The 23,345-nt window shown below is 43.2% G+C and overlaps 3 protein-coding genes across 6 annotated transcripts in view; 2 read left to right on the top strand and 1 right to left on the bottom strand.

Moving 5' to 3' along the window:
• Positions 1-23,345, top strand: part of LOC134450952 (elastase-1-like) — a 176,333-nt gene that overhangs the window by 113,109 nt on the left and 39,879 nt on the right. The gene's annotated exons all lie outside the window — the stretch shown is intronic.
• Positions 3,122-4,499, bottom strand: si:dkey-51e6.1. Its single transcript, XM_063200134.1, has 3 exons — positions 4,270-4,499; positions 3,677-3,801; positions 3,122-3,361 (listed from the first exon to the last, which is right to left on the bottom strand). Exons 1-3 carry the CDS (start codon positions 4,409-4,411, stop codon positions 3,269-3,271), a joined length of 360 nt encoding a protein of 119 aa, XP_063056204.1. The 5' UTR covers positions 4,412-4,499; the 3' UTR covers positions 3,122-3,268.
• The window catches only part of LOC134450950 (E-selectin-like), a 9,344-nt gene continuing 2,672 nt past the window's right edge, over positions 16,674-23,345 (top strand). The window contains exons 1-11 of one of the 4 annotated variants that reach the window (XM_063201017.1): positions 16,674-16,767; positions 17,311-17,383; positions 17,668-18,072; positions 18,499-18,606; positions 18,989-19,180; positions 20,135-20,329; positions 20,632-20,820; positions 21,100-21,465; positions 21,815-22,000; positions 22,437-22,622; positions 23,018-23,203. In XM_063201017.1, the coding sequence (XP_063057087.1) occupies positions 16,765-16,767; positions 17,311-17,383; positions 17,668-18,072; positions 18,499-18,606; positions 18,989-19,180; positions 20,135-20,329; positions 20,632-20,820; positions 21,100-21,465; positions 21,815-22,000; positions 22,437-22,622; positions 23,018-23,203 (2,089 nt within the window). In that variant the 5' untranslated portion in view covers positions 16,674-16,764. The remainder of the gene's footprint in view (positions 16,768-17,310; positions 17,384-17,667; positions 18,073-18,498; positions 18,607-18,988; positions 19,181-20,134; positions 20,330-20,631; positions 20,821-21,099; positions 21,466-21,814; positions 22,001-22,436; positions 22,623-23,017; positions 23,204-23,345) is intronic. The other 3 variants (XM_063201018.1, XM_063201019.1, XM_063201020.1) reach the window with 3 other exon arrangements.

Genomic DNA, 23,345 nt, shown 5'->3' with positions numbered 1-23,345 from the left:
TATGTATAAGCTCAAATATAGGGTCTACCTCACCTGCACAATACTGTATAATTAACCAGCCTATTACAGCTGTTGATGCTTTCTATGGCTTATTAAATTATTTGTTTAAATGTTCTTTATACTGTATATTCAGAATTGTTATGACCAAGAGCTTGAGCCTTTATTCTGCATTCTAGTACATTTTTGCTTTATGAATGTATGCAAATCCCCTATATAAATCTTTAAATGCCGTTTTCTCAAAATCAGTGTTTTTTTTCATGTTTAGGTACACATTTCTCTGTGTATGTTGAACCTAGGTACACCATACTTTCCATCTTCACACATAGCATTGTGATGAAGACATGTTCGCATGGATGTCTTGTCTTTATAAATTGGCCATATTTATGGGTCATTTTACCTGGAAATCATGGCAAAAATAGGGTTTTTAAGGCCTTGGAAAGTATATTTTGATTTCCCAGGTCATAAAAGCAGATATCCTAAAATACATTTGAGGATTTTTTTTTGTCATTTTATATATGAACAAAATTTAAAAATGATGTTTGGTCCTAGCTTCATCACAGTTAAAAATTCATGCACCAGAAATATATGCAAAATCGCGCATATTTAATTGCATAATTGAATATGCAAATTTCAAAAACTTGTAATACATATTTTTTTCAATACTGATGTATGTAATCAACTGGTAAAGTTTCATAATGATCCCTTGAATTTAAAATGTTTACCCTATTCACCTGCCACGTCTCGCCTTAAAACAGTCCACATAAATAGACCATCATAAGGTTACTAGGAAATAGAAAAGCGAATAGCTGTCCTGTCTGGAAAGCCATTCGCTTGTTTTGCAGCCTAACCTTGGACACTGTGCTGCTCGCCGCTTTGCAGATTCTATGTCCGGCCCCTTTACTGGAAGCCGCCCCCATCCTGCTCCATGACTGAGGTACCCTGAGCATGGTACCGTCCTGCCGCACTGCTCCCTTGGGGTGCCATTGAGGGCTGCCCCCTTTGCACGGCTGAGGCATAAATGCAATTTCGCTGTGTGCAGTGTGCAGTGTTCACTTGTGTGCCGTGGAGTGCTGTGTCACAATGACAATGGGAGTTGGAGTTTCCCAGTTGGGCTTTCACTTTCACTTCACTTCACAAAGCTGGTTCAGGATAAGTTAAGATTCAGTTAAGAGGTAAATCATCTAATACAAGAGCTTTTCTTAGGAAAATGAGGACTCCAGGCTCTTCAATTAGATGATTTACCTCTTAACTTAACCGTAACTTATCCTGAACCAGCTGTGTAGTATAGGCCCCCGAGGGTGGCGTGGCATTAACAGCAGCTCATTGAGAATAACAGGTCTCTATCTCCACAAACATTCCTTTACTTGCCTTGTTATCAGCTTCTTCCTATCTGCTCACTTCTTTAGACACAAGGACATGACAGGACTAATGTGAATGATGCTTTTCCAAGTGAGAGAGAAAGAGAGAGAGAGAGAGAGAGAGAGAGAGAGAGAGAGAGAGAGAGAGAGAACGGGACAGATGTAGGTTTACACAAGATAAAGTCTCATTATTTATGCAACCCCATTTTCGGTGAAATTGTTATTATTTTGGCATGGTGCCGTCATTTTCTTTACACAACAAAACCTTTCAGACAGGACTGATTAGAATAACTGATAGCTGTGTTTTTCCTTTGGGCTCTGGTGAAAACTAGGAGACGAAGAAAGTGGGAAAATAATGGAACAGAAATACCACAGGGGGCTACTTCAGACTTGACTTTCCACGGTAGGCTACTCTCTTCCTGTGGTGGTGCTGGTGATGGTGTGTGTTTCCCATCGTCATCGGTGGATGTACAAAACGACAAAATACAAATACATGATGAATGGTCAAGTGTTTCTGATTGTCAGAGAACTGCAGCAGCTGATGTAAACAGTAAAGTACATTAAATGCAGATCGCAAGTACCAGTGCATACTTGGTCAATCTGGTCAATAAAAATAGCCCCTCTAAACAAATGTGTTTGTCCGATAAAGTAACTGTGGTGAAGTAACAAATGCAATTAAGACTCTCTCTCTCTCTCTCTAAAGTGACTTTTGAGGAAAGAGGCCATTTCTTTTTATATTTCCTCTCACGCGAGGACATCTTGAGAGTTCAGATAGCCTTTGCCTTTGCAGACCGGACCAGTGCCAACAGCCACAGCTGATTGGTCAAACAAGTACGCAGGTGACGTGAGCAGAGGAGTCAGGGTTCACACACTAGAGCAGCAGTTCTCAAAGTGGAGTTCGGAGACCCCCTGGAGGTCCACTGCATTTTGCCAGTGGGTCCCTGTACATTTTTTTTTTAAACAAATGCAATAGATGAACAATGGTACAGCAGAGCGAGTTTAAGCAGATCTCTGATATTTCTCTAACATGTGGTGCGATTTTGAAGGGGTCCTTGGAAATGTGTCTAAGACAGGTTGCTACAGGTTGCTGACACCACCCCCCCCCCCCCCCTCCCCGGAAGGCATTCTTTGCAACAAATTTACATAGATAGTGTCATATTTATGTAGGAGTCTAGGGGCCCCTGGCAGGTGCGGGCCCTAGGCTGCAGCCCTATCTAGCCTGTGGGGGCCTCCTGACAGGTGGGGGCCCGAGGCTGCAGCCATATCTAGCCTGTGCATTAATCCGGTCCTGCCTGCACTACATGGTCAGGAAAAAGACTGATGACCAGAAGTGTTCATACTAGATGGACAGGAAGAGTGCTGATGACCTGTGCGCCCCACCAGACGTACCGCTGCTTCAGTGTGTGTGTGTGTGTGTGTGTGTGTGTGTGTGTGTGTGTGTATTAGTTGACTTTGTATCAGTTGTCGCCTAAACAGAGATGTAAATGTTTCATTTCAGATTTCTGCCCAAATGATCATCTGTGGAACAAGTATCAATAGTTCAGCGACGCAGACCATGTAGCCCTTCCGATTGAGAGAAGGAAAATTACTCATAGCGTTATGTCCAAGACAAGATTTACTGCATACTACCGCATACTGCATATTTCAAATTTGGGGCCCAAAAAAAACGACCGCCTAGAAGTAGCCTACTTCTTGCAAGCTCCAAAAGATCAACAGAGCCTCCTGCCTTGTAGGTCTGAGACAAAAAAAAAATACGAAGCACATTACTTTTGTGAAAATTGTGTTCTGTATTTACACATGTACCAGTACTAACAGGTTACACAACATTATGTGCCCGTTCGTATGGCTTCATCTGCAAGAAGTGCCAGTGCACTAGTAACCTCTGAAACTACAGGCAGCAGTGTTCGATCCTATTTCTTGTCATCAGACCAGGTGATGTCGTAGTCTTTGAATACGGCTTTCAGCTTCTCCACTGACACAGCATGGTCCGCCTTGCCAAAAGCCTGCACACAACAAAGAGGGTAAATCTGAAATTGACTGACTGACTCGCTCGCTTGCTCTCTCTCTCTCGCTCTCTCTCCCTCACATGTCACATTGCATAAACACACACGCACACTCAAACACCTACATTATGAATGGCACTGACACTGCCGAAGAAGGTTCTTGCTTACACGAGTAAGAAACTATAAAAGCAAAAATGTGCTCTTGCTTGGTGAAGTGTATTTTACAATGAAATTTCTGCAAAGAACAACAATATGGGTGTAGGCTACTGAAGTGGAATGACGATAGCCTTCCTGATAGCAACAGTATGTACTTACGGTTGATTCTCCAAAGACGTGCATCTTCTTGTCCGTGTTGTTGTGCTCAATCTTGCCTCCGCCAAGAACTGAACACTCCAGGCCAAGAGCCTCCATTGCAGGCTTCACCTTCTCAAATATGTGGTCTACAGAACAAGTTAAGAATACACACTTAAACAAATAAACAGCTCTTGCCTGGTCAATGTTGTCATGCACAATACGTTTGGATGATTTATTTGGAAACATACAGCATTACACTTCAAAAAGGCACAGGCCTAGGGCCAATGATACATGAATTTAGCAACTATGAATAGGGCCTACACACATTGCACAGTCAAGTGCCTGTGAGTTAGTGGGCGTGACGAGTTACTGTGCAGCCAATGGAGAAGCAGCACCAGCAACCTCTGAAAATAACCTCCGTTCACTTCACTATGACTTTTTCAGCTCTTGGATAGGGTCCGCGTTCGTCCCGCTTTTGGCTGCACACTTTAAACACGTGTGATTATATTTGCAGAAGCACTCATTTGTTGTTGTCACTTGTTTCGTCGGGAAGCTGCATTACAATTCAGAGCATGTAGCAACTTAGCAAGGCACCCACGGGCGAATGAACTTACTGTGGTACTCGGCACTTTTTGTGCCTCTGACAATGTCTTTCGAAGCGTCTCCATCTTTTACTTTTAACCTAACTAAAATGTATTTGAACTTTCCTTCAGGATCTATTTCAACGTCAGGGACTTTGTTCAGAGCTTCCGCCATAATTGTCTGTTTTTTTTCCTATCACCGTCTGCCCTCAATGCGTCATTGGCTGACCAGCACTGACTTGACAGAACAGTGCCATCGACAAGTGCGCACGCGCATTATAGCGGCTTGCGCGCAGCCTTCTGTTACTGTCTATTACTGTACGCAATTTGATCCTATCAGGTCACTTGGTTAAATTAGTAACCTAGCCCCAACCTAGTGCAATTGTTGCTTACATTTAAAGCACCATAGACACTTAAGGCTAAGCATATTTCGCGTAAATTTGTATATTTGTGTGAGGCACACTTGTTGCCTAATGATGTCAAATGTTTGGTCAGAACTAATATCCCATTTTAATAGCCATGTTTTTATCAGGAATACAGAGCCCACGTTTTCTCATTCCAAAATAACATAGGTCTTCATTAAATGACTACATTTTTGTCACCCCTTTTGTTTCTTTATTTAGTCTGAGTGGCAATAGTACTCCATGACACACTGATAACAACCAGCTTCTCCGTGGACAGACCATAGGCCTAGATATAACACACACACACACACAGAGGTCAGGTCACATCTGGTCAGCTGTCCCGCCCCCAGGAAAAGGGGCCTAGAACAGGCCTGGTCGAAGCTGTCGGCGACTCTGCAGAGAGAGAGAGAGAGAGACAGACAGAGAGAGAGAGAGAGAGAGAGAGTCTCCATGGGACAGAGTAGACAACCGGCCCAGTATTGCGAGAGGTAATTAGTCACTCCGCTAGTTACTTTATGCCCGCACTCAGCAGTCTGCAAGAGACTGATAAAGGCGATAAGTCATAATTAGAAGAATTGTGCCGGTCATTGGAATGAATCATGCTGATCCTCAAAATATTTGTTCCTTTTCATTATATCTAACTCTCTCTCTCTCTCTCTCTCTCTCTCTCTCTCTCTCTCTCTCTCTCTCTCTCCCTCCCTCTCTCCCACCCACACCCACGCACACACACACACACACACACACACACACACACACACACACACACACACACACACACACACACACACACACACACACACACACACACACACACACACACACACACACACAGACACAGACAGTCATGCATACATTCGCTATCACACTCCCGCACCCAGTGATCTGTCTGCCTGGCTTTCCTTTCACTTTCCTGTGATTTCCTGTCGGCCTGGCGCGCTCCGCTGTGGACTTTCCCATTAGAGGAGGAGGAGGGTCCAGGAGTTTACTCTAACAGCCAGGCCTTCCGAGAAGCACCACATTCTTCCCTCATTGTTAAATGGCAGACAGCAGTGGTTGTAGACAGACACCCAAACACAACTTCCTCCAAATTGTTTGCATACCATATGAGGAAAAGAAATAGCACTGCCCTTGCATGACAAGTTCCCTTTACATTACATTACGCCTATGCTCTCAGGGAGAGACTTGCACTTCCTGCGCACAGTGACATACAAGGAATATTCTGATTTCAAACAGAATGGAGACAGTATTTGGTTTGCTCTAGAGTCTTGTAAATTTCGGTTTCAGACTGCATTTTCATGCATGAATGTTCCAGATTTTTTTTCAAATGGAATACTACTGACAATATTCCATTTGAAATGGAATGCTCCTGGCATGTACTGCACTCAAGGGCTTAGGGGCAGGGTACAGGCCCTGGAGCAGTGTGGGGTTCGGTGCTTTGTTCAAGGGCACATCAGCCATGGATTAGGGCAGTGGTCTCCAATTATTGTTCCCCAAGGACCAAATTATGTAGCACAAATGAGGCTGAGGGCCTAACAAATCACTCAACCACATGGCCACAAATTTGTTCATTAGTTCCAATCTTATGGCAGGCCAAATACCTGTATATGCCCGGGCCAGATCTGGCCCACGGACAGTGATTCCCAACCAGTGGGTACTGGTACCACAAGGGGTAGTGGAGCACACTAGGTACGTGGGAAAACTTAATAATGTCACATTTGGACACTTAGTCATATTTGGACAGAGGAAGAGATATGAAGCATGAGTGAAGGGGTACTCATAATAGGACAAAAAAACCCAGGGTATGCAACACACAGGAAAAAAGTTGGGGAACACTGGTAGGAGACTACTGTAGTGCACACACACATTCTTTATACTGGTGCAGACTTCAAACCTCTGACCCCCCATTCCCAACACCAAGTCCCTAACCTGTTGTGCAGAGGGCAGACTGTGATAAACTTTAAAACCTTTTAAAATCAAATGGGCAATAGATTGACCATCACTGACCAACCAAATGTTTGAATCTGCAGAGGTTATTTCCCATGAAAATTTCCCAGGAAGCACATTGTAGTCGACGTATTATTGTTGGCATTTGTGTGGGCAGTTGGTGTGGGCAAGTGGACAAGGCCATGTGGACAAGGCCATGTGTTTGATGATTTGATATAATAATGAAAGTCTCAGTTTCTGCTACTGAACAAGCTGCCACAGGAACACCGCTGGACCTGTTGGGACCTATGAAAGAGGAGAGCGCTTGGACCATGTTATCATTAGTACCTCAGATACAGTACTTTACACAGAGGTGTCAAAAGTAAAAGTAAAAGTAAATTTGTGGTGTAATTACAGCACTAGCACATGATATTACAGCACTAGCACATGATACACACCTGTTACTCCATTTACTCCATTGTAACTCATGAGATAGATAGACTGTGATGTTACTGAAAAATATTAAAAAACCCTTCAAGGACCCACCGCAAACTTGATCCAACCAGTGCAAAGTCTGATTAAGACAAGTACACAGGTCTACTTTTTACTCAGACAAGTTACCTATGCTGGAAGGAAACTGTGTTTCTTTTTTTTTACTTTTACTTTTGACACCTCTGACTTTACAGTACATTGCTGTTAACTGAGACTTTAATCCAAAGCAACGTAGTTGTTTAGATAAGATTTCTGGACCAATGTGGGGTTAGGTGCCATGGATCTGGTTGTGATAGACTGTCATAGGCATGTCCATACTACACTGCACAAAGTTTCACTCTTCATAGTAGTAGTATGGCCAGGACAGTGAACTATCTACAACGTTTAGTGAATTCTAACAGGATAGGGGATGACCAGTTAATTTTGAGCATGTCCAACGGTGTGTCAGTGTTTAACCCCTTAAGACACGGCTTTATACATTTGTTGTTACCAGTAATGTAATGACCAAGTCATGGTGCATTACATGTGTTGTGTCATAGCTATGGTAGTTACATTTCAATGACTATTAGGCCTACAGCGTGCCATTGGAGGTACGGCGTGCATTACGGAGCTATGGCAATGATGCACCGTTTCCGTAAGCATTGATTATAGCTTCAACTAGTGGTAGATTGAGGCATTGATTGAGGCAAATCAATGTTCGTTCTTCAAACCCGGCTGTCAGCTGTGTGGCGTGTCCTGAAAATCAACCCCTCTTAGCTTTGGCCCCATGCTCAATGATCTGCATGACATAGTATATATTTTTTTGTAAAATCAACAAAACTGTAGGCCTGTTATATAACCGTACCACCGCTGTACTGAGAAACAGACAAAACACAGATTTGTCTTCAGGCAGGGTGACGGGGGCCACAGGTCTGGTGTCAGGAGTCAGGTGGAGGACAGGGGCCCTCTCCTCTGTGAAAACAATGGGAGATGCTGACCGCTGCAACTGGCAGAAATGTTCCATCGCCTGGAATGTTTCTCTTTCTCACGAAGCTTTAACCTTATATCACCTCACAGGTCTGAGAGCGACGGCGACACCAGTTAAGTGAAGCTAAGGCACGTCTATTTATAAAGCTCTTGGAAAACAATAACCACCCACCACTCACTGACCAATGTGCTGAACAAACATAGGGCAATATAGCAAAAACAAACCCGACCCGAGGGTGATATATCAATGTCCAACAAGTCATGTCAAATTCAAAACAGGTTGTGCAGAACAGGGAGAAGATAAACATGTCCACAAAGTCATGTCAAATTCAACATATTTGTGCAGGTCATCATGCGCAAGATTTGCCATAGCAGGCATTGAGGTCCACAATAGTACTGCACCAGAGGGCTGTTATGTGGTAGTCTTTTTTGTTTTTTGAATGACGCTTTTGATGGAAAGTGAATTGGCAGGTTATGAAATACATGTACGTGTAGTTTCTTCTTCTATATATTTTTCACATTTCAATGTGTTCTTTCCAGTGGAGGTATCATGCCTCTGGACTTGGTGCCTGGTGGGTGCGTAGGTTCCTGTGGGTTAACTAGATGCAGACAAGGAGAACTCGCACACCGCAATGCCGAATGCAATAATTGACTTTGATGGCATATGGAAAAACAAAAAAAGTGCAAGTGCAGTGCAGACGTTTCGGTCACAGTCAGACCATCATCAGTGCATGACATTTCAATGTGCACATTCCTAGAGGAATATGTCAATTGCCTTTCAGTGCACAAACACAGACTGTTCTACTCATCACCTGACAAAAGGATCACTCCATTTGAGAGTGCATTCAGTGTTTCCTCCAGCACTTTATAGCTACGGGACACCTTTAAACAAACACTATGAAAAGATAAAGACATTGTTTTCTGAATGTAATTTCTGAGTTAGCTTTCAAATATTTTACAAGATAGGCCTACTACATATATTTATTTTGGGAGGATTTATATACAGTATTTTCATATGAAACGGCATAACATAGCCTTTGTTGGTTACGGGTCCAGACTAACACATTTCCATTGGCATTCATTATCTACCTGTCATTGTGAAGTTATTTCTAAGGAGTATTTTTCCAAGGAAGAGCGTGTTCTCGTTCCTACCTTGCAAAGTGTAATCATTCTGAGGTTATGAGTCAGGTGCAATCTGGCAGGGCTCTGTGTGCGTATACGTGCATGGACTTGTTTTTATCTCTTTCTACTGTCAATTTGGTTTTGAACTAGAAGCACTCAGATAGAGCAGACCTCCGCCAAGGAAGCTGCTTGATAGAACATTTTACTATGTTACACCGTCTCTGCCTACTTTTGTGGAGTTAGGAACTGGAATGTTTTGCTCTGGCCCGCAATTCAATTCGTCTAGATTTATAGGCAAGTAATGGTGAAGAATCTTTAAAAAGGTCCTGGTTCTGGTTCGGGATCCAGATCACCAGATTTTAATCACTTGTTCCTTGGGCCATTACCAACAACTCCACAAAGTTTTGTTCAAGTCGGATGATTAGTTTTTGAGTTATCCTGCTGACAAACCCAGCCCAAATCCATTGATTGGTTTTTGAATTATCCTGCTGACAGAATCTTTAAAAAGGTCCTGGTTCTGGTTCGTGATCCAGATCACCAGATTTTAATCACTTGTTCCTTGGGCCATTACCAACAACTCCACAAAGTTTCGTTCAAGTCAGATGATTAGTTTTTGAGTTATCCTGCTGACAATCAGACAGACAAATAGACAAACCAACACGACCAAAAACATTACCTCCTTGGCGGAGGTAATTACACATTTCCAACTTTGGTTTAGTGTGGACAAAGTCAGGCATCATTGGCTTTTGATGCAATACATTACATGAGTTAGAATTTGGAATGCAGCATAGTGGATGTGATTGATTACTGTTTTTGCGTAAACTGCCAGGGAGTCTCGTTCCAAGGAAGGTCTGAGTTATAAACTCACTCCTGTGCTACAGAATTGAGGCAGTCTGATTCTACTGGGCCAAGTAAAGTACATCATTGCACTTCCGTTTCTTATCTGTTTTATCCCCAATTCCAGATGGAATTGCTCATTTCCAATGACACTTTAAGGTTGACAAAGTTAAGCATTATTGATGATGATGATGAGGCAATGCATTAAAAGAGTTAATGTTGGAGAATACAGGAAGAGAAACGGCAGCAGAAGTAATGTATATCTCTCATTGTAGCCTTGTGCATGCATTTGCTTTACCAGCTATAAACAAACAAACAAACAAACAAACAAATTAACCAATTGAAAACATATTCATCTTCATTTGTGGTCACAATGCTGATATCAGAGGAACAATTGAAAGTACATAGGCTACATGTGGGAAGGGCACTGCACTGTCTAGCCCGCTGTGTTACTTTTCTAAGCTTTTGTGGTATCGGATGCGATGCCATGTTATGGTTTGGGGTGCCTTGAAATTTTTCATGAATTGAAAGGGTGCCTCGCCTAAAAAAAGGTTGAGAAACACTGGTCTGGTCAAAGTTGGCTATCCTGTCCATTTCCAAATGAAATTGGAGCTTTTCAAATGGCTCGAAGACACATTAGCACTCTCATTGGCTCCGACTAGATAAAGGGATACAAGGTAGAATTAAAGGTTAATTAATTACTGTCCCAAGTTGGCTGATGAGTAAATGAGTCAAAAGTAAGTGAACAGTGACTCTTCCAACCACTTTTGTGGTCTGCTGTCAGAATTCCCCACATGTAACTTTTGGCTGATGGAGCCAAACGAGCGCCATGTAAAATAACTACTCGTAGGAAAAACAGACTTCACGTGCTACAGGAGACACATTGCCATTTGTATTCATTGTTGGTACTCAGGGATGAAAACGTTCACACCATGAGGGGAGTTAAACAGCATTTTTTTTTTTTAAATATGACTGTGTAGATTTTGAGACAGACATGTCGTGGGCTCCATGCAAACTCAGCCAAATTGCATAGAGCAGCTTTACAGTTTTTCTCGATTGTTTACACATAGTTTCTGGTACTTCACACACAATTCTGGAAACACCTCACCCATTTCCCCAACTCCCCAAACCAGTATCACTGAACTATAAGCACAATTCCTTCTTCACACTCAAATTTCAGTTCAACAACACACCTTTCCCGAAACACTACACACAATTCTCTGGATTTGGCCCAAATTTTCATGAAGAAAAGTGCTGGTTTTCTCATGTAACACTCAGAATACTAAAATCAATTGCCATCACATTGGCAAACTCCTTTCATACCTGTTTACAATCTGCAATCATCACCCCATTAGGACACACATTGCATGCTATTGATGAAAATAAGAGTGGATGCATTGAGAACACACATTTTTTTTTGTTTTTGATCTCCAAAATGTGTAATACAAGAGATTACTTCCATGTGGTTACACATTACTTTTTTCAATGTCAGAACAATATGTAAAATAAATTATTTGCCACACATCTGTGTGCTCTGAGTCTAATTTCAGTATTTTACAACCCTCTTCAGTAAATGGAACACTGAGCAAAATAAGGTCTACTGTGCGTCATGCTGAGTGTAGTGTTTTACCATCTGCACAATACTGTTCAATGGTTCATATGAGTGTGAATAAAAATAATGCTTGAGTTTGAATTTTGAGAACAAAATTGCCTTTTTAGAAGAGAGTACATTGTTATGTGACAAGGCGTTCATTTTTTCAGGAGAAGTGAAGGGTTCAAGTCAAGTCAAGTAGGTTTTATTGTCAATTTCTTTACATGCACTGGTCATACAAAGAATTTGAAATTACATTTCTTGCTTTCCCATACAGACATAGACTAATTAAGGTAAGGACATAGACAGTATAGACATAGACAGTACTTATACATGGACTTAAGACAGTATGGACATAGACAGTGCTCATACAGACATTTAAAGTGCAAGACTGGACAACAGAAGACTTGTAGAGGACATACATTAAGAGGTATTTGTTGTGTTTTTGTGCTTTTCCTAAAAAAAAGTCCTTTATAGCGTTCTGACATGGTAATAGTAGCATTTTGAAGAAAATAAATATAAAAAGGTCTGTCAAGTACACCAGCAGCAGTGTGTGTGTGTGTGTGTGTGTGTGTGTGTGTGTGTGTGTGTGTGTGTGTGTGTGTGTGTGTGTGTGTGTGTGTGTGTGTGTGTGTGTGTGTGTGTATGTGTATGTGTTTAGTGCAGGTAGAAGGTGCGGTGTGCGTCTTGTGTGTGTGTTCGTGTGTCTGTGTGTGTGTGTGTGTGTGTGTGTGTGTGTGTGTGTGTGTGTGTGTGTGTGTGTGTGTGTCAGTGTGTGTATGTTTGGGTTTAGTGCAGAAAGTGCAGTGTGCTTGTGTGTGTGTGTGTGTGTGTGTGTGTGTGTGTGTAGTGTGTGTGTGTGTGTGGTGTGTGTGTGTGTGTGTGTGTGTGTGTGTGTGTGTGTGTGTGTGTGTGTGCATGTTTTGAGTTAGTGCAGGTTGAAAGTTCAGTCACAAGTATAGTAGTGCAGGTGGAATGTTCAGTCGCAGATATGGTGGTGGGGGATGGGGGGGGGGTTGTCAGTGGCCTTGCTGGCTAGAGGCTGACAGTGGGGGGTGGGGGTTGTCAGTGGCCTTGCTGGCTAGAGGCTGACAGTGGAGGGAGAGTGGGTTGAGTGTTCAGCATCTTGATCGCTTGGTGCATTGTGCTGCTCGCCAGCCGGGTGGTACGGGAACGGAGGCGCCTGTACCTCTTTCCAGAGGGCAGGAGGCTGAACAGTTTGTGTGCAGGGTGGCTTGTGTCTTTGATGATCATCAGTGCTTTCCGGGTGAGGCGTGTGGTGTAAATGTCCTGCAGGGAGGGGAGTGGTACTCCAATGATCTTCTTCGCTGTGTTCACAACACGCTGGAGTGTCTTCCTGTTTTTCTCCGTGCAGCTTCCTCCCCACACTGTGATGCAGTTGGACACGACGCTCTCTATGGTTCCTCTGTAGAATGTTGTCATGATGGAGGGTGTAGCACTTGCCTTCTTTAGTTTGCGCAGGAAGTAGAGACGCTGATGGGCCTTCTTCGCCAGTGATGTAGTGTTGGTGGTCCAAGAGAGGTCGTCGCTGATGTGCACTCCAAGGAACTTGGTTCTGCCCATTGTGTGTGAGTTTTTGGATTTTTGAGAATTCGAGACATGATTCAAGAAATCATGTGTACTGTGTAAGCAATAAAATGTAAGTCTGAGGAACGAATGATCTGATTTATTTTCCACCAATAGGAAAGACATTGGATGCATTTGGGTTGACCCAGTAAATTACAGCCCCTGTTATACATCAGCTGTTACCAGAATGACAATGACCAAGTTGTAATGTATTACTAAAGGCCCTGAGTACTGTCATAGTGGTTTAGTACTATGGTCGTAAAGCTTTACTACCATAGTACTACCAGCTTTACTACCATGGAATGCATTAAGGGGGTCTCTGCCAGCCCTCTCTGAGAACTTTGTAAGTGACCCAGTGCTGCTTGGCCAGACTAGAAGAAGAACTTCATATGGTAGTCGCAATACCCAGACTAGTACAGTGCGCTAATGCATAGTTATTCATCAGATTTGAGTCTAGCTTCTGCCATGTCCAGGTTTTTCCTGGATTGTCCCAGTTTTTATGGTCTGTCCAGGTAAATTAAATAACTGTCCCGGTTTTCTATAGGCTAACATATTACACACACATATAAACACATACCATTAATGTTTCATGCTCGCGCGTCAATGTGTCCCGTTTTTTTTACCACTGAAATGTGACAACACTAGCCATGTCCCAAGCCGTACCCATATACCACTCATTTCCTGTCCTACTCATCACCGTCCTGTCATAATAAAGAATCCAATGTCCCCAAAAACAAACAACTGGGGGAAAAACACAGATTTTTTTTTTTCCAATGCATAACCACATTTTTGACAAGGAAGGACTAAACGCAGACAGGTTGTCTCGGTATTGATGTGTGGACTCTCCAGGGTCACAGGGTCACCCACTCGCCAGGCGCCTGGTCTGCTATCCATGGCCACACGCTGCCTGATGAGCCATTTCCTTCCTCCTCTTAGGAGCAGATACGGAGAGAGAAGGAGAGAGCCCTTACGAAAATCGACCATGGTTTTACTATGAAAACTAACCATGGTTTTCAGTTATTCATAGTTGTCACGTTATTTTGGTCATGGTTCATGACTGTGGTTAAACCATGGTTTAACTATGGATGGAGGTGTACAGAATGGTAAGGGGATTCGAACCTGCAATTCTGTGGTCTACAGTCCAACTCCATAATCCATTACAACAAGGCTACTCACATGTGGTTATTTAGGGCTTTGATGTTTTAGATAGAAACATGGTAAATCATATTAATACCATAGTAAACCATGGTCGATTTCCGTAAGAGAGAGAGAGAGAGAGAGAGAGAGAGAGAGAGAGAGAGAGAGAGAGAGAGAGAGAGAGAGAGAGAAAGAACACCCCCCCTCTCCCCCTCCACCTCCCGCTACTTCCACCACCATAAAGGGCTACTAGCCCCGGAGGAAATGCTAACACGCCTGCCAGCCCCCCGCTCTTCGTCGGTGACTTTAAATAGCCTGCCAACAATATGGATACTTACCGCCAATCAAAATAACACCAGTAAAAAAAAACTTTCCTCATCCTGACTCACACAAACAACTAGGTTTGGTCTCCAGAGGTAGATGTCTGAGAGTAGGTAGTCAGGGGTGTTGTCATTTCTCATCATGAAGCCTTTCGTGTAAGTGATGAGTCAGAGAATGTATGGCGTTAACACATTGCGTTTGTCTGCACATAGAGAACTAGATTGGGGTCCTCCTTTAGGGCCGGTCTTAGTCAATTGCATGCCCTAGGTGAGCACCCACCTTTCTGTTGATGCATTTTGAAATTGGCATGTGTAAAAATAGCATCGCACTACATCTGATCGAGCACAGCTGACATACTTACAGTATATACTGTAGGGGACAGGTTGTTTCGTCTAATGCATTTTTCAGATCGTTCCGTTCAAAACTTGGGACCATTCGTATAAGGCCTAGGACGTTCGTAGGTCTTTTTGGTAGACGTAATGTCCTCAAACAAAACGTCCCAGGCCTTATACGAATGGTCCCAAGTTTTGAACTACACGTCCTTAAGTTTGAACTAAACATACTGTACAATGTCCATGAATACTTTGTGTCAATGTAAAGTTAGTTTTATTTCAAAAATGTTATAAAAATACCAAGGCACTCATCTTCTTTGTAATTAAAATGCCTTTATTTTGTTGGGCATAGCATGATTAAAATACTCATGCTATGCCCAACAAAATAAAGGCATTTTAATTACAAAGAAGATGAGTGCCTTGGTATTTCTACAACTTTTTGAAATCAACCAAGCCTGTCACCAAAGAGCACCATCTTAAAAAACCAGACAGTTCCAGGAAGCACTCCAACTGGACTTCATACTTAGTTTTATTTCACTTGACCTCTGTGGGACTTTTTGAAGTTGGGCTACATGCCCTACCTTTGGCACCCCATGTGACCACCTTGTCTGCCTAGAACTAACCCTGTCCTCAGAGCAATGCACGTGTGAGGGGGCCTTTTCAGGTGACTTTGTTCTGGGCCCAGCCAAAGCTGTCAGTGGCCCTGTTGAAGTTTATAATTTTTGTAATGTCAACTGATTATGGCGCTATATAACCAGATTGTATCAAACCCATTGTAGTATCATTTAAATGAGAGAGTATACTTTGTTTGCATTGTATATTTCATATATTAATTAGGGGTGGGATTTAAACAGTTGACTATGATTAATTAATTACAAGGACATTCTTGAATTATTTAAAATTTTAACATAATTTGATCATAGTTGCCATTTCAAGTTATGTGTATTGCATAACATGCTCAAGGTTGTACACTAGCAAAACACCTCAGCTGGTACTGTATAATCAAAATGCAGCACAAGAAACAGCGAGCGCAGGAATTACTGGTAGTACTATCCCATTTGTTATAATGTCGATGTCGATGAAGTCGGTGATTTCAGTCATATCGCACGCAATAGATATGACAAATTGAGATTAATTAATTACACTAGTGGCTCTATTTAATACGACTTTTAATCAAGTACCACCTCTAACATTAATGCCTTGCAATAACCTACATTTAGTTGTTCAACATTGACAGTAGCAGGGCAGATTTATTGTTTTATGCTTTTTTTGTCTGGGGAATTTCAGAGAGCAGTAGCACTCAAGAACAAAGAGCAAGAGCACATCCTGCCTGTATGCATGGTCTTCCTGTGGTGTGGGTGAAAGTGTGTGTGTGTGTGTGTGTGTGTGTGTGTGTGTGTGTGTGTGTGTGTGTGTGTGTGTGTGTGTGTGTGTGTGTGTGTGTGTGTGTGTGTGTGTGTGTGTGTGTGTGTATGTCTGTGTGTGACTGTGTGTGGAGGCGTCAGTATTAACCTTGTTGAACCTTTAGGAAGAGGTGGTCGAGAGAGAGGGGGGGGGGTGGTAGAGAGGTGGGAAGGAGGTGGTAGAGAGGTGGGATTGCGAAGGCTATCAGGGCGGGAATTACCATCCCACCACATCCTAAGGTTGGGGAATTTTGAGCCCGGCCTTAAAATTGTAGGATAAAAGAAGCTCGGATACTGGGAGTGCTTCATTCAGACACTTGTTGTCAACATCTGAGGATAACCACTGGAGACTTCAGTGATTTCAGAAACACCAAACTTTTCCAGGATTCAATAGTAGAACTTAACAAAAAAATATGGTAAGTCTCACAGAGAGAATTGAAATTTCAGGGGTTTTTTTTTTAGTTGCTTTTCTTCTCACACTGTATATTAACATTTTAACTCATTTTAGCCTGGACACACATATACGCTGCATTCAGATTTGAGATTTGAGGGTTTTTTTTAATTAAAAATGTGGGTACGTATGTTAGAGCTGAATGAACACATTCTAATGCAATATGAGGGTCCTAGCTTCTTCTAAATGCAACTTATTTCATGTTTGTATGTGCTTCGGAGGCTGAAATATTTAGGATTTAATAGGCATATAGGGCACCCTCTCCCAAAAAGGGCTTAGGCTAAAATGGGTAAATAAAAAAGAAAATGTATTTGGCGTTCAGCGATTTCACCACATTTTATAATGGCAACTCTGTAGGAGTTTATCCATCACTTGTCTTTTTGCCACTGTATGTAGTTCAATTAATTTATCAAAATGTTGAACTCCATTTGTCAATATTGCTTAATTAGTAAATTGCTGTGCTGTCATGCTGTCATAAACAGGCTTTTTTCTCTCTTTTTTCCCATAGGAACTTTGCTTTCTCACCACATGCAACCAAAGGATGTCTATGCGTCTCACCTTGACAGCCCTTGTTTTTTCACGTATGTACCAAATACTGATGCGGTCATTTAAAGTACTTATGGCTTACCATCGCAAGTGATAAATACAGTCACAAATCAGTGAAAATTTAGATCATATTAACTTATTTTTTCTTGATTATGTGACTTTGAATTGTTTGTGTCTTGACATATTAAGAAGAGACACCTCAGCTGTTTTTGCACACACGTGCTGTGTGATCCACACATAGTAGCCATGCACAATAGCAATATGTTTTCAGTAATAAATAAAACTCATAATCAAAGATGTTTGCTTGCCCTCATATCAGTGATGGCCGTGTTCCCCCGGGTGGCTGGTTGGTCCTACCACAGCTCAGTTGAGAAGATGACCTGGGACAGCGCCAGGGCCTGGTGCAGAGACCACTACACTGACATGGTGGCCATCCAGAACCAGGAGGAGATCCGGCACCTCAATGCCACGATGCCGTTCGTCCAAGGATACTACTGGATCGGCATCCGCAAGGTCAATGGGAATTGGACCTGGGTTGGTACTAATAAGATGCTCACGCCCGAGGCTGAGAACTGGGCCACCGGCGAGCCCAACGGAAAGATCTCCAAGACTGGCAAAGGAAACATGGAGGACTGTGTGGAGATTTACATCCAGAGGCAGACAGACTCGGCAAAGTGGAATGATATATCTTGCACAAAAAAAAAGACAGCTCTGTGCTACACGGGTGAGTCCCACAGTTTGCTTTTTATGAGAACATTCTGATGTCTAGTGACTAGGAGGTCATTGTTAATGTTGATCTTTTCTTGAACTTTAACTTCAGATATGTCTGACAGGGTCAGTAAAAATAATTGTACTCTCATTGCAAAAGTTTAAAAATAAGGAGGATGAATAGAGAAAAAGACTATCATATTGTGAATTTAGCAGAATGTTTCAGTACACATTTGTTCGCCTTTAATGATCAATCCTTCAGACTTTTATGCCAAGGCTACTGGTTTTAAGGATGACTTTCACATTTATCTCTGACTGGTTTCTATTAAGTTCTATTATAGCTGCATGAATGTACTGTGCAATAAATAAGTTATTCTTCTCTACAAATACCGTTATTTTGATTGTTTGTTCTTTTCTTTTTACATTTTTCTATTTTCCGCAGCCTCTTGTGATGAGAACTCTTGCAGTGGGCATGGAGAATGCGTGGAGACCATCAACAACCACACCTGCGAATGCTTTAAAGGCTTTTATGGTGAAAAGTGTGAAAAAGGTGAGTCAAAAACTTCAGTCAATTTGGACCAAACATAACCCTATGTCGTACCCATCCAAGAATTACATTAACGTTTGGATAGTATATGTCCACAAAATGTCACCCTTTGAAGTAGAATGCACCGTTGACGTCATTGAGTATATAGCATATAGTCAAAAAGTTCAGTCAATACCTGCCAAAAATGTACATCTTTTTCTTTACATCATTCATATTTATGGAAAACTAATGGACCTTGTGTTGCCCTGTATTTGAATTTCATCAGATGTCAACCAAGTGCCATGCATTTTATATTATATTTCTTATGGACACATATTCCATTAAAATCACCTCTGATCTTGCTTTTCTTCCCCTCTTGGTATTGTTTCCGCAACCACCTCTATAGTCGTGCAGTGTGCGAGTGAGGTCATCGTGGCTCCGCCTAACGGCTCCGTCAGCTGTTTCCATCCCCATGGCGACTTCTCCTTCGCCTCCGAGTGCTCCTACTCCTGCCAGACGGGCTACCAGCTCAGCAGCTTCCCCAACCTCACATGCACACACACCACCGCCTGGTCCTCCACACCCCCCACCTGCCAAGGTAGTTGCGATTGATTGATTGATTGATTGATTGACTGATTGATTGATTGATTGATTGATTGATTGATTGATTGACTGATTGATTTTGTTTATTGACACTGCATTCAACCGTCTCACACCGCACTAAAAGGTGCCAAACATAAACAAAAACTGCAAAATAGAAAGAAAAATGTCTGCACATAATCCTCTTTGTGTTCTTTTTAATCAGCCAAGCTTTCGTTCTGCTGACCTTTCTCAGGGCTTTACTGACACTGCATAAAGAGTAATATGTAAGGGATGATGGCTGACGAGCTTAACAAAACTATAGATATTGTTCTTGTACGTACATGTACATACCGTCCTTTGCACATTAAGTCGAGACTGTTCTGTAGCGTATTAAGTAGACTTTTACAGCACCCCCTGACTCCCAGAGCAGGGAAGCTTTTCATTGTATATATACACATGACAAATAAAATATCTTGTATCTTGTATCTTGTACCTCTAATACCACGACCACTCACTTCTTTTAAGTTTTAAAATGATTATGATTATCTATCTACACAATAAAATCATCTGTTAGTTCAGCACGTCGAGAGTAGGACCAACACTTTAGCGTTAGACCTAGTAAAGTGATGAATTGACACTACAAAATTCACTCTGTACAAGCAAATGTTGTAAACATTGCATCTAATTGACTGCAAGGTTGCTCTTATAAATGATGTGGTCGTGGGGAATACTGTGTCCTAATGATGATCTTGTCCTCTTCTTGCTGTTTGCTCTGCCGTTGCGTGTTGCGTTGTTGTGGTCAGTGGTGGAGTGTGAGTGAGGAGCTGGTCTGGCCTGATAATGGCTCCATGTCTGTCTCAGTGACTAATGGTTTGCTGTTATAAATTATGTTGTCGTGTAGAATAATGCATCCTTGTAATAATAATCTTCTCCTCTCTCCTCTTCTTGCTGTCTGTTTTGGCGTGGTCAGTGGTGGAGTGCGAGGAGCTGGCCCGGCCTGATAAGGGCTTCATGTCCTGTTCCGTTCCTCTGGGCTCGGCCTTCAGCTACACGTCCGTCTGCCAGTTCGCCTGCGAGGAAGGATACGTCCTCAGCGAGCCCCTCGCCGCCGCGCTGACCTGCGGAGCCCAGGGCTGGTGGAACGGCACGCAGCCACACTGTGAAGGTACAGGATACATACCGTACACCATTGACTTTGAGCACTTGGATTCATTTGGATTGTTGTCTATGGCCAACTCACAGTGTTAAAGACATCCACACAGTCCCAGTGTGACTGTACAGAACCATTGCACCACTAACTTTGAGCATTGGATTATGCATTGCATTAATATCTACTAAATATACTGTATGTTTTTAAAAAATCCTATAGTTCAGTTTAATTCATACAGAATTAGCCTATACTGAAAAAAATGTCAACTTGGCAAAACAATTGGCTTAACGGAGTATGTATTTGCCTCTGGTTTCCAGCTGTTCGCTGTCCCCACATGGAGGCCCCGGAGCATGGGAGCATGTCCTGTGACGGCGCCCCGTCAGCACCCAACAGTTACCCAGCCCAGTGCACCTTCACCTGTGAACATGGCTACCGGCTGACTGGCACGTCTGCCATCAGCTGCACAGCATCAGGCCAGTGGACTGACCAGCGCCCTTCATGTGAAGGTGAGACTCAAATTCAATGGCATCTGTTTCATTTAGAAGCCAGCGGTGTAATGCGTGCCATACAGAGGACGTTGGGATAAGCAAATAATAGTGACAGATATTTTTTTCTTGTGGGCCACAAAGATGATAATGATAATTTGCTATAATAATGGTTACTTACTGGTTTGTGATGGGTGATGTGTGGCACAAGTTGCCTTTTAGAGATGTTTTAAGTAACAATGCTTTAAAGAATGCTTTAAGACGTTTTTAATTTTTTTAAAAACATTTTTTACTCTCCAGCCATCACCTGCCCTAGACCCGAGAGCCCTCACCTTCTCTCCAACTGCTCCACCTCGCTACAACTCCAGCGCGTGGGCGCCACCTGCGCCTTCAGCTGCAGTACCGGCTTCGTGCTCCGGGGGGAGCGAGACAAAGTCCAGTGTGGCGAGACGGGCCAGTGGAGCTCCCAGACCCCCACGTGCGAGGTGGTGAAGTGTGCCCCTCTCCAGGCACCTGCCTCAGGCAACGTGACCTGCAACGGCCTCTCAAGGGGAGCCGTCTGCCACATCAGCTGCAATGAAGGCTTTGCCCTCCAGGGGGCGAGAAAGGCGCAGTGCGAAAACAGCGCAGAGTGGAGACTGGATGGAGAGGCACCCACCTGCAGTGGTAAGCAGACCTTATCAACAACTCCTTTTCTCTTTCTCATCACAGAATTCAAGAAATATGTCAATGTCTGACACAACAGAATATTTCAAAGTAATTCCCACACACTATTTACTCACAAAGTTTACTTGTGACCTAATGTCCCACACCAAGTTCCAAGTACCCCTTCTTTCATTTATCTGTTGTAACTTACATTTATCTCTCTGTGTCTCTGTCTGTCGGTCTGTCTGTCTGTCTGTCTGTCTGTCTGTCTGTCTGTCTGTCTGTCTGTCTGTCTCTCTCTCTCTCTCTCTCTCTCTCTCTCTCTCTCTCTCTCTCTCTCTCTCTCTCTCTCCATCTCTCCCATATTCAGCAATCCAATGTCCTGCCATGGAGGCTCCCCAGTATGGTCATGTGTCCTGTGATCACGACTCCTCAGTGTCCAGCAGCTGGCCTAACCAGTGCAGCTTCTCATGTGAAGAGGGCTTCAGCCTGGTGGGGGCGTCTACCGTCAACTGCACAACAGGCCATTGGACACATCAGACTCCCATGTGTGAAGGTATTTAGAATAAACTCTCTCTCTCACACACACCCACACACACACACACACTCTCTCTCTAACATTTCAAAGTTATAACTATTCACTCACTAAAGACTCTTTTCCACTGCTAGTTTTCTGGTAGGTCTACAGCCCGACACAACGCAACTCGGCCGGCACTTTTTGCTTTTTGAATAAGCACGACACAGCTCGATCGTAAAGCAAAAGGTGGCGGCCGAGTCGCGCTGTGTCGAGCTTTAGGCCTACCAGAAAACCGGACCTGGAAAAGAGGCAAAAATGTACTTGTGAGCTAATGTCCCATACAAGTTCCAAGTAGCCCTTCTTTCATGTATCCATTTAGCTGACTTTTCTCTCTCTCTCTCTCTCACTCTCTCTCTCTCTCTCTCTCTCTCTCTCTCTCTCTCTCTCTCTCTCTCTCCATCTCTCCCATATTCAGCAATCCAATGTCCTGCCATGGAGGCTCCCCAGTATGGTCATGTCTCCTGTGATCACGACTCCTCAGTGTCCAGCAGCTGGCCTAACCAGTGCAGCTTCTCATGTGAAGAGGGCTTCAGCCTGGTGGGGGCGTCTACCGTCAACTGCACAACAGGCCATTGGACACATCAGACTCCCAAGTGTGAAGGTATTTAGAAAAATCTCTCTATCTTCCTCTCTCTCTCTCTCTCTCTCTCTCTCTCTCTCTCTCTCTCTCTCTCTCACACACTGTTGCCCACTTTCTCTTCTCTTAAATCAAAGACATTCTATTGGGACTAAGAAAATGTCTGGTTAAAACTTCAGCACAGCCGTTTCTGGCCTCGACCAGTAGCAAACGGAGGGAGGCGGGTACCAGGCCGTTTGGGAAACATTATTTGTTATCTTCTTGGTCAGACCAACATCTCGGTGCGAGATTCGAAAGTCGATGATCATCAGGCAACATGTGACCCACTGTTCCATACCAAATTTCCAAGTACCCCTTCTTTAATTTATCTATTGTAGCTTACATTTCTCTCTCTCTCTCTCCATCTCTCCCATATTCAGCTATCCAATGTCCTGCCATGGAGGCTCCCCAGTATGGTCACGTCTCCTGTGATCACGACTCCTCAGTGTCCAGCAGCTGGCCTAACCAGTGCAGCTTCTCATGTGAAGAGGGCTTCAGCCTGGTGGGGGCGTCTACCGTCAACTGCACAACAGGCCATTGGACACATCAGACTCCCACGTGTGAAGGTATTTAGAGGAAACTCTCTATGCCTCTCTCTCTCTAGCGCGCGCGCACATTCTCTCTTTCTTCCTGTCTTCCTGTCTCCTGTTTCTCTCTGTTCCCCACTCTGTTCACCTCTCTTTATCTCATCTCTCCTTGTCTTTGTCT

This window comes from Engraulis encrasicolus, chromosome 6, assembly GCF_034702125.1.
Source record: "Engraulis encrasicolus isolate BLACKSEA-1 chromosome 6, IST_EnEncr_1.0, whole genome shotgun sequence".
Classification (NCBI taxonomy): Eukaryota; Metazoa; Chordata; class Actinopteri; order Clupeiformes; family Engraulidae; genus Engraulis; species Engraulis encrasicolus.
Note: the sequence above shows the minus strand (reverse complement) of the source record. Positions and strands in the feature narration are given on the sequence as shown.